Source organism: Talpa occidentalis, unplaced genomic scaffold (genome assembly GCF_014898055.3).
Source record: "Talpa occidentalis isolate TD23 unplaced genomic scaffold, MPIMG_talOcc4v2.1 talOcc4.14, whole genome shotgun sequence".
Taxonomy (NCBI): Eukaryota; Metazoa; Chordata; class Mammalia; order Eulipotyphla; family Talpidae; genus Talpa; species Talpa occidentalis.
This window is the reverse complement of record NW_023601433.1, coordinates 65,693,274-65,708,472: the sequence shown is the minus strand read 5'-3', so window position 1 is coordinate 65,708,472 and position 15,199 is coordinate 65,693,274. Positions and strand designations below refer to the sequence as shown.

Genomic DNA, 15,199 nt, shown 5'->3' with positions numbered 1-15,199 from the left:
GTATGATCCAACTTATACATAGAATCTCAAAAAGAAAAAAAGTCAAATACAAAGGACAGTTAATAAAGTAGTTGTTAGAGTTTTGGTATGTGGTAGAGTTTGGTGAAATGAGTGAAGGAGTTCAAATATCTCATAACTTCCCGTTATAAGATAAATAATTTGTGGAATGTAATATAGTCATCATTACTATAGTTAATAATATAGTTAATAATACTGCATAGAACATCTGAACATCACTAAGAGAGTAAATCCTTAAAGTTACCATCACAAGAAAAATTACAGCTATATATGGTATGGATATAACTTAAACTTATTGTGATAACCATTTTTCAGCATAAACATATGTCAAATTAGTAAGTTGTACAAATGAAACTAATGCAATATTATATGTCAATTGTATCACAACATAAATTTTTCTAAATGGATCAAGTTCTTTCTATTCCAGAAGACCAAAGTACTGGAGCACTTTCAGTTTTATTAACGAAATATAACATAAAAAATATGCTAAAATGTAAAATATCCATAAAATTATATAAAAATTAAAGGATACAAATCTGTGTGAGTAGAAAAATAGAAACAAAAGACTAACAACTAATGAACTTAGCAGACCAAAGAAGGCATACAGATGGCAAATAAGCATATAGATATTCCATATCATGTCATCAGAGAAATGCAAATTAAAACAACAGTACTTGCTACACTCCAGTTAGACTGGCAAAACCAATGGGGAGAAAAAGAAAGAAATCACAAATTTAAAGTCAGACTAAGAGGAAGAAACATATTATTACTAATACAGTGATAAGGAGAGTTAGTGGGTTGATAATAGTTTTTAATAATTTTCCTGTTTGTTCCCATAAAATCTATTATCTCTCCTGATGATAAGAAAGTAACAAAATTTAGAATAATTAAAATTATTAATCTAGTATAATTAACAAGGCAGAAATACAGGTATTTTTCACTTTCTATATTAATGGCACAACATAGCTTTAACAAAATACATTCAGACCCTGACTAAATGTTTTCACACTAGTCACAATAAATCACAATTCTAAAAATAATATATAAGAAGTATTAATTTTTTATCCCACCTTCATGATCATGATTTTGATCCTGCTGAGGTGTAGATGCTAGTACAGGCTCTTCTCTTACTTTTGTGCGCATCCAGGAATTTTGCCCAGTAGATGCTTCTGATGTCCAGTCACACATGTCAATTTCAAATCCACACACTTGACACACTAAAGAAAGAAGAAAAGGATCTTGGTGGACTATCAGTCCTTTACAGTGACTGTTTAACTGAACCCTTCACCCCTCTTCTACTCCCGCCTGACACACAAAATTCATATCTGAAACTTTGATTCAATAAGCCTAGAGTGTACCACCACATGTGCTTTTCAAAAGTTCATTTGATCCAGAGGGTTATCACTTCCAAATAAGAATAAAAAAATAGATAGAGGTTTCCACATTTTCTTGTGTCATTGTCTTAGTTACAATTTTTCTTTTCTTTTTATATATGTGTGTATACACACACATACACACACACACATACATCATTATTCATTTTTGTACAATGTATACTTTCTCCTCTCAGGTGTAGTCCCCATAAAATTCCCACCACCAATTCATCCGTGAATCATCATCATAGTCCTTTGTGCTCTTCCTTCCCCCATTTTGATCCCTCTGCCTCCTGCTCCCTTGCAGAATGACCCTGATGTTTAGTTATCTGTTCATTTTTTTATTTATTATTGCAAATTTTTCCTGATCCTTTATTTGGTTCCTCTATATTCCTCCTATAGGTGAAACAGTCAGATATTTTTCTTTTTCCTTCTGGCTTATTTCACGGAGCATACCTGCACCCCTATGCTTACTGCAGCACTATTTATAATAGATAAGATATGGAAATAACCCCAAATGCTCAGAAATAGGTGACTGGATCAAGAAGATGTGGTATATATACACAAGGTAATACTATTCAGCAATCAAACAAGATAAATTCATGCCATTCATAGCAACATGGATGAACTGAAAGGGATTATGCTTAGGTACAATTTTTTAAACTGCATAGACCTGATCTTACTTGTTGGAGCAGTTGGGTTATTTATTCATTTATTTTTAACAGAGGTAATATTGGGATAACCCCATCAGGTATTACCACCATAGTGTGTCCACTAACAACTGACTCAACCACAGTTTAATCACTATTTACTACTGCATTGATACTTTAAAGAATAAATATTATATGTAATTCCAAGATAGTGTTTAATGGAACTGTTTTTCAAAACAACATCAAATTTGTTTTTTTTTTTTTTTTTAATAGAGGCATGTTTATTTATTTGTTTGTTTGTTTGTTTGTTTTGTTTATACATGCACTGGGTACAGTCAGAAGCGCGGGAGGGTGAGAGAATTCACCAGAGCCAGAGTGGGGAGCAGAGCAGGCAGAAGGACCGAAGTACACTGCTGAGGGGAGCAGCGGGCGGCAGGAGAGGTCTGCACGCCATGTGGGACCCTCCTCCGGTGGCCGGGGAGCAGCCGGGGATTGAACCAGCACCACAGAGGCCGCGGGCGGCTTCGCAACCCAGCGCTCAACCGCTGGGCCACCGGGGAGGCCCAAAACAACATCAAATTTGACATATTTACTTACCACCTTCATTTTCTTAAAAAAGCTACAAACTTCTAATAACACCGCAGCTAAAACTAGGACATAAATGTCCACAAAGTGAGTAGCTCTACTAGTTGTCTTAATTCCTAAGTAGTGTTCTGAATCTCAAGATGGTCTGCACACTAACAGGATGTGGGTTCACACTTACACTTCAATCCTTCATCTGTTGAACCAAATCGACACAGACTTGTATCTGGATAGCAGAGATCCTCCTTGGTATTTGACACTTCTTCACATGGTAAATTTTCATCTGCTAAATGTAAAAGATGACAGGAAGTGAGATGCAGGTGCAACTGGAAATATCTGTATATTTCTCAAAATATTACCACTTGTTCTATTAAACATTTTCTACCCAACTCCTCTCCATGACACATCTTCCCTTATGCAACTCCATTATACACAGACACAGAGAAAACCATTTGATGCTTCTGTATATTAATCAGATCTCTGTTGTGACTGTTAACCTCCAAAACCAAATCTTCCATGTTTCTACAGCAGTAGCTTCTGTACTAATGTGGAAATTAATAGTCTATTATTAGAAAGATAATTGGACATGTGTCAAATATAATATATGATGTCCTTTTCAACTGGAAGCTGTGTCTTCCCTGGGACTACTTTCCCTGAAGTCCTCTCAAATGGTACTGTTTATCTTCCCAGCAGCCCTTCTCAAAAAAGATTTTAAGGTGGAATAGGTGTCCTACCTGTCTCCACTGCCATTTTCAGATGCTTCACACTCTCTCACCTCCCTAAATGCCCAAGTTTTGAATCTCTTGGTATTAAATGCTGTCCCAACTTGTTACAGTCACCTGCAGACACGGGTACACTAACCCTCGGTTCTTGAAGATTTTAACTCTTGGCTCACTGTCATTCTTTGTCATTTCAATATTCACTTTCTCCTTGCCCTTCATTTCTGATTTTTTTTCTTCTTGGTAATCTGAAGAACATTGGTGAAAAATAACCTGTGACCACTCATCTGAGTGGTGTCATTATTAGTAATGATAGCACTTTATCTTCATTATGAATGACTCACTCCCCAACCATCACCCCTATCTATCTCTCCAGTTCATTCCCTGCATCTCAACTCTGAAAATTTGAAAGCATGAGGCCCTACAAGCTAATGATCCTACAATCTTTTATCCTTTCATTCAATTCCTTTCATCAGATCTCATTTCTTTTCTTGCAATATTAGGCAAGTCATCCTCTGACCCATCTCATACGTCATATGCTAAGGACAAAACCTCTGGTAGGATGCCCCTCTGTATAGTATAAGTGCCTGATAATTTTTTTTATTGTAATGTGAGTACCTGACATTAAGCTTTTGATCACTAAGGCATCTATTCCAAACACACCCATCTACAATAAACATATTGCCAGCTACACAACTAGATAAAGATTCAGGCTGCCCCATTCATGAAGTTCTTTATTTTTCAGAAAGCCCCAGTTGACTGAGATAATACGGCCTTTTGATTTGCTGCTTGCTTTTCTCTTTTTGGTCTTTAACTCTTAGTCTTATGTTTTAAACTCACCAGTAAAGAGTGAATCCACAACATCCTACCCTTGAACCCTACAAAAATAGAAGTCAGGTCCTCTCCCACATCACTCTCTGTCCCTAACACCTTGATGAATGGCTGGGTCTATTGTATGCCCTCCAGGACTTGTGAGTAATAAAGCATGACTTTTCGAAGTTCCTTGATGACTGTTGCTAAAGTCTATCTTGTAATCATAAGACCACAACAGTCAACCAATCACAATATTAGCTCAGGCAATATCTGTAGGAACTCGTACAGGTCCAGCTGTACTTTCAGGAATATAGAGATAATTTGTAATTTTTTCTGTCCTTGTCCCATGATTATCTTTAATGATGTGAGTCAGATTATGCCTCTTTTCTGCTCAAAATCCTTCCATGGGTATCTGCATGAAGTATATGGAAAAGTCCTCATACAAACCAAGCAAACTCGCCTCGAGTACTTTGCACTTATAGGTCCTATATACATGAAGCTCATTCCCTCAACTCCTTGACTTGGTTGCACAGAAAATGTATTCCTCAAATGACCTTGTCTGACTACTTAAAACTTCACCTCACACTCACCTTTGTCACTTATTACCTCGGTTTTCTGTTTTATTGGTTCCCCATAGCACATATTACCACTTCACATAGCATATGTATTTTTAATTGCTTGTTTAGTGTCTTTCTCTCCCTAGCTGAAATATAAGGTCTACAAGTGCAGGGATAATTATTCATGTCTCCACTGCTGTCTGCCCAGTATCTACAAAAATTCTTAGAACATAGATATTCAATATATACTTGCTTAATGAATGAATAAAATAAATGACATAAGAGTAATTTAAAAATATTTCAAAATATTATAGTCTATATAAATTATTTGCATTTTTATTTGGAATAAAATTGAAGCAATTGGTTAGGAAACTGATTTATGAATAACATCCGTAATCTGGTTTCTCATAATGGAAGTTTACAAATGAATATGCCAAGTCTGTTGAATGTAAGATCTATTGAAAATAAACTACATATGCAATTAAGGGAATATGGGCAATAAATGAAAATAAGATTGCACAATAACAATTATTGTGAAATAATTAAAACTGTAATTTTTATAGATTTATATAATAGCTATGAATCTTCTTCCCCCAGAGCAACATAATTAAATATTGGCCATAGTTCAATTAAATGTTGTTTATAATCTCTAGATTTTTACTATTTATACCAGGCCAAAAACCCACAACACTGTTATAAACAAAAAGAGCAAATATTCAAATATAAATTTATAAAATTAAAAGTATAACTTATGTCAATTAATATTAAATATCTTTCACTAATGTCAACCAATTTTACTGCTTTTGACTCCCAAACTGGAATTTGCAACCATAAAAGAAAGTTGTCAATTCATCTCCATCTCCTGGACAGCTCTTTTTATTTTAGTGTATTCAATCCCAGAACTCTAAGCTATTTTTTTTTTTTTTATAGAGGCATGTTTTATTTATTTATTTTGTTTGTTTGTTTGTTTTGTTTATACATGCACTGGGTACAGTCAGAAGCGCGGGAGGGTGAGAGAATTCACCAGAGCCAGAGCGGGGAGCAGAGCAGGCAGAAGGACCGAAGTACACTGCTGAGGGGAGCAGCGGGCGGCAGGAGAGGTCTGCGCACCATGCGGGACCCTCCTCCAGTGGCCGGGGAGCAGCCGGGGATCGAACCTGCGCCGCAGAGGCCGCGGGCAGCTTCGCAACCCAGCGCTCAACCGCTGCGCCACCGGGGAGGCCCAGAACTCTAAGCTATTTTAAAAAGTCAATTATTTTATTTATATTCATTTTCTCTCCCCACACTCTCTCTCTCACGCTGTACCATAATCTGACTCTAGAATTTTATTTGGGGGTTTTAAAATACTCTATCAATGATCCATCATCATCAGGATGAAAATTTGCTAACCATTTCAAGGTCACTCTCCCAACACAGCCACATGTCTAGAGCCTGCCATCAAATTTTATCTTGCAAAAGCAGGTTATGTGAAATTGGCCAAACTCCTCAGACAGTAGAGAATAAAATCCAAGTCTCAAGGCCATTGCAGTAAAAATTATAATTAGCACCCAATTTGACTCATATGGGTTTACACAGTTTCTTTCTAAATTTTCTTAAATTAGTAATGGATTTTAATGAACAGTTATTACATATTTAAAAGGTAGCTAGAAGTTCATGAAACAAAAAAGGTAAGTAGATCCTTAGCTATTTAACTGGATAATAGTATAAATCATTCAAATTCTAATTAAGGAATGATTTGTGTATTGGTGGTCTTTACAAAATAGACTAAGGCAAAGTCTTAGCTACTCAATCTTACAATAGTCACAAAATATTCAGAATATTCTGATTAAGACCAGAGCATGCAATCTTTATTAAAAAAAATTATACACAATTTATTCAAGAATCAATGTTAATCACGAATCAGAGAGTAAGCACATTCTAATTTTATCACAGTCACCAACTTTATTTTTTTTCACACTTGATACTTTGATAAATTCTAAATGGAGCCTTCTTTTACAAGTATACAGTGAATGTTCATATCTTGGGAAAGGCAGTTTTTAGAACTATACTCTAAAGTTATGGGACTTGTCTCAAGAATTTCTCTAATGTTAGAGAAAGAATTTAGTTTTATTGTCCAATTTACACTATGTTCAGAAGCCATGGAAGCAAAATTAAGTACTTTTATAAAATTACATTTTTAAAGGAGAAATAAATATATGTAGTAAAATGATAGGTATGATTTTCCAGAAAAGATACTTAATAATCTATGTACTAGCTTCTTCATTTTCAGAATGTTTTCAACCTTAAAAATTACCATTTCTTGCAAATGGCCAACAGGCATATGAAAAAATCTTCAATATCACTTGTAATCAGGGAAATGCAAATCAAAACTACCATGAGATACCATCTTACACCAGTGAGAATGGCACATATTAAAAAAATTAGCAACAACAAATGTTGGTGAGGGTGTGGAGAAAAAGGAACTCTTCTGCATTGTTGGTGGGTGTGCAAACTGGTCCAACCACTATGGAGAGCTGTGTGGAGATTTCTTGACCTACTAAACATAGAGCTTCCATATGATCCAGCAATTCCACTCCTAGGTATTTACCCAAAGGACACAGAAACATCAATTCCAAAGAACACCTGCACCCCTATGTTTATAGCAGCTCTATTTACAATAGCAAAGCTTTGGAAACAGCCCAAATGCCCAAAAATAGATAACTGGATCAAGAAGATGTGGTACATATATACCATGGAATATTACTCAGCATTCAAAAAAGATAAACACATGCAATTTGCAGCAACATGAATGGCGCTGGAAGGGATCATGCTCCACGAAATAAGCCAGAAAGAAAAAGAAAAATACCGGATGGTCTCACTCATAGCAGGAATCTAGAAAACTTAAATAAGGGACCCAGGAAAATGAATAACTATAAGAAAGTGAAAATCAAAATCAACAAAAAACTATGAACCAGAGACACTTTTTGGGGGGTGAGGGGCGGGAGGGGAGGGATTGGGGTCAGAATGGGGGGGTTGCAAATGTATGGGGAATATAAAAATAAAATTTATTATTTAAAAAAAATTACCATTTCTTTTGTAAATTTATTTTAAATTAAGAATTCACAATTTTGCATATTCAGTTCTATGAGTTATGACAAACAAACACAGAGCCATGAAATGCGAAATCATCAGTGTTCAACTTATTCATTCAGGTATTCCTGAGGTCTTTTATCAGTGTTTTGTAGTGTAGGGGACAAATACTGAAAGAAAATTGGAGTTCACTTCTAAACCTGCTGATGTTGAGTTTCTCTAGCAAATATGCTTGCTTGCTCAACTCATAAACCTGTTTCTTTGCTTGCATCTATTATTCAGGCTAAATCTAAACACTCAATTGTATTAGTCTCTTTGAGCAACTAAATTTACTTGTGCAACAACATTTACTCAATGATATGGCTCAAAACATTGACTTTTCTAATCTCTGACTTCTTCTTATTCTGAATGGGAGACATAGAGCTTCAATACTCATTTTATGACCATAAGGTGACAAGAATAAAGGAAATTTCAAGGAAATCCCTCATTCCTTGACTTTAACAGCATAGGAGTTGAAGAACCTTTGCTACCACTGTCTATCTCCTCTCTTTTCTTACATAAATATGAAAACTTTTCTTGCATCCAAATAAGTCTGTCTTCCATTGGAGTAGGATTTTCTAATGGAGCTGTGCAGAAAATGTTGAGTTGGTTTTACTTACATATCTCAGAATCTCTCACCACATAACCATTACCATCAGAACTACATGACACTGAAAATTCTGATTCTAGTCAACTGGAATTCTGTCCCCAGGCAACAGTCATTGCCATGTGCAGTAATCTTCTCAAGTCCAAACCTTGTGTTTCACAAAAAAATGGCCTGAGAACCTATTTAAGAGGTAAGCCCCAACCTCAGTGAGCCCCAACTAGCACATCTGGAGTGGAACCCAGCAACCACCCCTCCATATGATTTTGATGATTAGTTAGGTTCAGTCTGTCATGATAGTACTGAACTTGACTGGAGAGTCTCACTTGGAAATTTAATGGAACTTAATTTTACTGCCTCTCACAGTCCTACTATTTACAAAATATGCTCCTTCCAAGTGCTAATCCTATCCCATAATGTTTTATGCTTTTTCTCCATTATCAATGCTCATGCCTCTGTGTTTCCCTTCCAGAAGTTTACAGATGATCTCAATCCTCATTCTGTTTGATAAACAAAGAAATTAAAAAATAAAACTCCTTGCACCTTCACATTCAGAGAACACACTATGTGACCCTACCTGAATAATGGCTTTTTTCATAAGAAGGCCATTTCCTTTGCAGCTTTCCCAAAGAGTGAATCCTTTTCCAATGTCCCATAATACATAAGACCTAAAATTAAAGTCGGCATGCTTCTAAATCCCTAAATAGCTTCTACACAATTATTTATCATGTGCAATAAACATCTGAGCATATGATATATAATTTACTGCCCTGTGGCATCCATGCAGATCTGCTTTTTAGTCTTAGTTTGAAAGTTTTCTTCTAGTCCCAAATCTTGTAATGTTGTATAAAATTAATATTAATGTAAAAGGCTGAGCCAATAGCTTAGCTTTAAATTCCAAATTCATCTTTAGTGAACTTTCCACCATACCTCAAAAACCATATGGTTATAAAATTATTATATAAAATTATCTAGAACTATTGTCTTAGAAAATATAGGCTCCACTATATTTCTACTTGACCACAATTTTCCCCTAACTGTTCAATTCATGATGCTCTGATTTCTACAACTATTGCTTTTTTGCTTCTATAGAGAATTTATATAGCACTTCTAAGTGCTTACTAAAAAATCTGTAATTTGTCTTTTGAATATTTATTATAGCTTGTCTATGCTGGACTTTGTCCCAGTATATAGATCATGAGCAATTAGGGAAATGATTTTGATTCCAAGGGCAAAGATGAGTAAAAAGTTCATATCTGAAATTATAGCATACTAATTAGAGGCAAACACAACTCCCAAGCACAACAAAAGCCTGCTCCTGTGTACATTTGCAATGCAAAGTTTCAAGGCAGCAGGCAGTTCCTAACTTCCTGACCATTTAGACACTACAGCCAATAGCTGATTTTTATTGCCTTACGCTCCCTTGAGGGTGATTCACTAGACTGGCCAATAATTAAGACAATAATTAGTGGTCATTTTGTTTGGCAGATAGCAATTTCTGCAGAAACTATAAAATTGAGGTATATAAAGACACTGCTGAAGTGATCAGGGTCAAGAACTAGATGTCTCATTAAAAATCAAAAATTGGCTATTCTGAACCCAGGCAGGATACCATGCAGGGTAATAGGAGAGGGAGGATTTGAATGGCAGTGCAGTGAGTAGTGGTAGTAGAGTCTGATTTCTTGGAATTTACAAGGTATTCTATACTGATAACGTTTTTCTTCTGATAAATCTATAGATGTTAACTGCTTTTAGTTAAAAGTCATTGTGGTTTATACTTCAATTATTTACCTTGAGTAATGGGAGTGGGGTAATATAGTCTGATCACACAAACTCCATTTCAATTTATCTACATTTTGATTTATCATAAAGTGATTTCTTAACTAATATATGCTGTGCACTGAGAATACAAAAATGAAAGCGAGCTTGATGTGTGCCCAGTGCTAGAAAGTTCTGATGTCAGCTTCTATAAAAAACTACTGTGGTCTGGAATGAAAGAGATACATAACTGTAAGTTTTTATCACACCATCAGGGGAGTCATTTAAAATCCAAGTATAGTACAACAGCTTTTATCAACAACCCTTCATCTCTCTTAAAACCAACCAATCTCTTCTATTCTTGAAATACTATTTACCACAATTACTCTTTCTTTGTCCTGGATCTTAGAACTTGGATTCCTCTCTATGATACACCTATCTTTATTTTGCTATATTATACTGAATATGATAAAATTTGAAAACAAAAAACAATTTTAATATATTTTTGTTGGAAAAAGTGAAAAGCTGGAACAGTGTCAGCATAGGTTTTGTAGCAGCTGCTTCAGAGTCAATGGCACCCGGGGCAGCAAGAGTGGCCCCACCAAGTGTTTCCCCAGGAGAGCTTTCTATAGCTTGAATGCCAGGATGAATCTTTTATTCCCCCAAAGGCTATTGACCAAGTAGCAGTCATAACATAGTAAAAAAAAAATATATATATATATATATATATATATTTTTTGTTGGATTATTAAACTAACTTGAGTTTATACTAATCAAATTACAATTTTAACTTTGGACTTTCCTATTGAGAACAATGGGAATTAGGAAATTGAATATTCAGTAAAGATAAACAAGGACCAATACAGATAACTTTATGAGTCTAGTATGTGTGTTTTACCAATGTAGCTGTTTCAGTTGAAGTAGAAAATAAATCAAAACTAAGATTTCTCCCTATTTGTGTTTTTCAATGTGCAGTCAAATTTACCCTCCAAGAAGACAATTTCAGGTGAGTGTACAGAGGTCAGTCTTTCCCAGGCTCTTAGAAGGCTCAGAGTTCTCTTGGGTAAGATTTAACTAGCCAGTGTAAATATTGCTAAATGATCTGAAATCTGAGACTTTATCTCTACCTTCAATGTTGTCACTATTATATAGTGTATTGAAATAGGCCATTCTGAAATATCAAGCAAAAATAAAAAGCAGATGAAAGTCATTATAATGTTTAAATTGCACTTAATTTATTATATACAATAAGGATCAAAAATGAGAAAAAAATCTTACCATTTGCAGGCAAACAGCCTGAACTGAAAGATACATCATCAATAGCTATGACTTCATCCTGTCCATGAGTTGAAACCATTTGACCTTGAAAAACAATCTGCACAAGAAAAATAAACAAATAAAGGAGGAGAGAATATCACTGTTTGACAGTCTGATAGAACGAAGCCTGCAAATAAGAAACATGTCATTTGCTAGAAGCACATGGGTGACCACAACAATTCTAAGTGGAAAGAGACTGAGCATGTAGTCTCAAGGACAAAAAAAAAATGTACACTCATCTCTATCTATCTCACATGTGTAGCATATTAAGGAAATATGTTTGTGAAATGAAGCCAGATTCTGTATATTCATATTCTGTGCTTAGTTCCTATGCTCATATCTATAATATCTACCAGTTTTAAACTCAGGTTCCATCTTAATCTCTGGTTCTTTTCATTTTGCAACTGTGTCTCATTTACACCTCTGGTTCTCTAAATTTTACTTACAGTCCTGCTTTGGGTTGCAGTATCCCCCTGCACATTTTCTACCATATCTAAACATAGCTTTGGATATTGACTAGAAATGGTTATTCAGTGACTTATTGTTAAAAATGACAGAATGTTATCTTGTATTCAGAGCCAGCCCAAGTCAGTCTACACCAAGAGAAAATACTCTGATATAACAAATCTTTAAAAGTTAAAAAGAAACTACTCTCTAATTTCCTACTCATTTAAATTAATAGAAAATTGGTGCATAGGTGGAGAGTACTATCCCACCCTCAGTAATGAATACCCATGATGTTAGAAGCTAAATTCATGGACACATTAAGCTTGTGTGCATTGCTCCACCTTGTTTATAACAAGGTTATATGTTTATAATATAAACATTTTATTATTTCCAAAAGTTAGCATTGTTTTTAACGTAACAATTAGTCCGCATACAGTAAACCCTAGCAGATCATGTTTTGCTGTCCTGCATTCTCTTTTGTTCCTACAGTGTGATATAGTAATCTATTCTCTTTCAAACCAAATACTTCCTACTTATCTAATAAAAACACAATTACAAACATCCACAATCTATAGAAAAACTTGTCAATATATAACCCTAAGAAAGTCATCTTTTCCTCATGTAAAAGAAAATAACTTATAAAGCAGGACCATGTTGAGAAAGGCCAGTCAAAGATGGTTGCATAAGAATGTTTTTATATGAGAACAATATTGCACAGCAATTAAAGTATATATGAAGAGGTAACATAGTTATATCCCAACTATATCACTTAATATCAATAGGATCTTGGAGAAGTTACTTAACATATCTGTACCTCAGTTTTCAAAGATAAATGAGTTGTTACATGTACACCAGTATTTGGTATATAATGGCATTAAATAAGTGGTAGATCTAACATAGTTATTAAAATATTTAAGCTATCACATGAGTAGTATGCTCACATGAGTAGTATGATTACATGAGTAGTATGTTCAAATATATATATATATGATAATATATATATTCTGCATAGATTAGCCTTTTATTTTTCTTGAAAGCCTTTTTGCATAGATTCCCTACTTCTTGCTGACCTGAGTATATATTTATAGTAGTCATATTTAAAGAGAGAGAAGTAGAAATGTGTTAACTGATCACTAGTGTCTTTTTCTTTCTCCACACTTTTCTCCTATATCCATTCATCCTCGGGGTTTCAACTATCACTCAGATTGATGGAGCACAAATTTATATCACAAATGTCAACTGAGCTCAGTGGAACTGAGCAGGGAGGAGAAGAAGCAGCTGCAGAAGAGACTGAAGAAGGAAGGAAGCAGGATGGAGATACAGAAGGAGACCTGGAGGAGGCACATGGAGCAGAGAGACATGTGAAGAAACTGCGCTTGCCTTTTAGTCCTGGACTGGTTGAAGTAGATTTGTGGGTGAGAGATCCATGGGGAGGTTAACAGTGGCAGCTTTTATCTTGGTTTTGATTTTGCTCTTTTCCTCCCAAACTTGTCTGTCTGTTTCTCACCCTGTTCTATGGGTCCCCACTGGAAGTTGCTTTAGACTTGTGGCAGGCTTTTGGGCCTTGCTCTGGGCCAAATTTTACCCACAAGGGGATGGGTAACTGTGGGTGCTTAATTTAGAAACTATATTCTTTGTCTTTTACGTATTGTTCCCTAATTGTATTAAAGTTTCTTTCCATTAAAGGTCTTATATGTTTTGTCTTGATGCAGCGGATGGCAGAACCTATTTAGAGCAGGCAAGTTTGGGGGCTCTGGACTGCCCCTCTCCCTGCACTGTAACAATTAGAGCATTAGAGTTTATGTAAGTTTATGGCAGTTATATTTTTTTTTTTTTAGTTATATTTTTAGAAAAGTGAAATCTAACATTCCTTGCTTTCTCCAAAAGTTTGGGGGAAAAATGCAAACTTTTTTTCCCAAACATCTACCTCATTTCTAACTCTAGTAGGAGAATTAATTAAAGAGAAAGAATGTAGCAAAATAAAAGCAGATCATAACACAGGTCGGTTAGTCAGGAGTTAGGCAACATCAGAGAACTCAGCTATGGCCTGTACTGATCCAATAATTAACAAAGACAAATTTATTTTGCCCCACATATTTTAAGAGAAGATGGTTTCTGAAAGAAGGACAGGAAACAGCGCTCAAACTGCTTAATTGAAAATCTTACATAAAATTTTGGTGGTAGGTAGATTATGTATATAAATCCAATTGGATTCTACTAGTAACCACATAAACTCTTGTAATTTTTCCTTACTTAATAATACACATTCAATATTATTTCCCAAGCAAAATTGTGAAATACAAAACGATGACTAACCTCTTCCCAATTATGTGTTTACACAGTAAATATTCTTGAATTAAGAGGTAAAAAATACTTCACATTATGATTTGAAAAGTTTGAGAGTAGGATTTTTAAGTCAAGATAAACATTTATTTTTATGAATAACTTGCATTTTGTATTTGCAAAGTGTATTGCTTCTGAATCAGAGGATCCTGATAACTTTGGCACTGTTATTATATTAAAGTGCTTCAGCATCTTTTCAGAATTCAGGCACTGTCTGCTCATTTAGTTTAAGCACCAAAACATTCAACTTGAAAACCACAGTCAGTGAAATACTCAGTATTATAGTATTCATTTCTCACCGCCTCACAAAACCAATAATGGGTTCCCGTCAAGAATAAAATTAAAAGGAGAGGGACAAGGGCAGGGTACACTTGAATTTGGGACCACATTTCTGCTATATGTTCAATATGCTTTATTCTTTGCCTCATGAACATTATAGAACAATATTCAAATTAATTACTATGTCTGCTATTTTGAAAAATGTGATTGTGGTTAATCAGCACCATATAATGTGTAATGATATTATTTCATCCAACACAGCATACAAATGAATTTTTAATGAGGTGCATGCAACAGATTTAATCAAATTTGGAGGTTGGACTTTTATCTTCTATATCTTATAAATCCTTATGATGCTCTAACATGATTAAAAAATATCATGGTTCAGTAACTAAATGATGGAGATCTGAAATCCAGCTATTCTAGGTTCTAATCTAGTATGGGACTTAGATTATTCCATTCACTAAATTTTCATGTGAACAATGGGATAAAGTACAGTTCTACTTCAGAGGACTGTGGTGAAGAGTCAATAAGATAATTTATATAATGATTTAAATGCAGTACCTTCTACATAGTGTTAATAAGTGCTAATTATTAATATTCCTTAAACATCTTCAGAAACTTTCTGAAA

General features: G+C 34.9%; 1 protein-coding gene across 1 annotated transcript in view; it reads right to left on the bottom strand.

The window, feature by feature from the left end:
* The window catches only part of MALRD1 (MAM and LDL receptor class A domain containing 1), a 385,105-nt gene that overhangs the window by 347,297 nt on the left and 22,609 nt on the right, over positions 1–15,199 (bottom strand). Inside the window, exons 5-7 of the mRNA XM_054694679.1 lie at positions 11,461–11,557; positions 2,805–2,909; positions 1,089–1,235 (exon numbers count right to left, since the gene is read on the bottom strand). Of these exons, the coding sequence (XP_054550654.1) occupies positions 1,089–1,235; positions 2,805–2,909; positions 11,461–11,557 (349 nt within the window). The remainder of the gene's footprint in view (positions 1–1,088; positions 1,236–2,804; positions 2,910–11,460; positions 11,558–15,199) is intronic.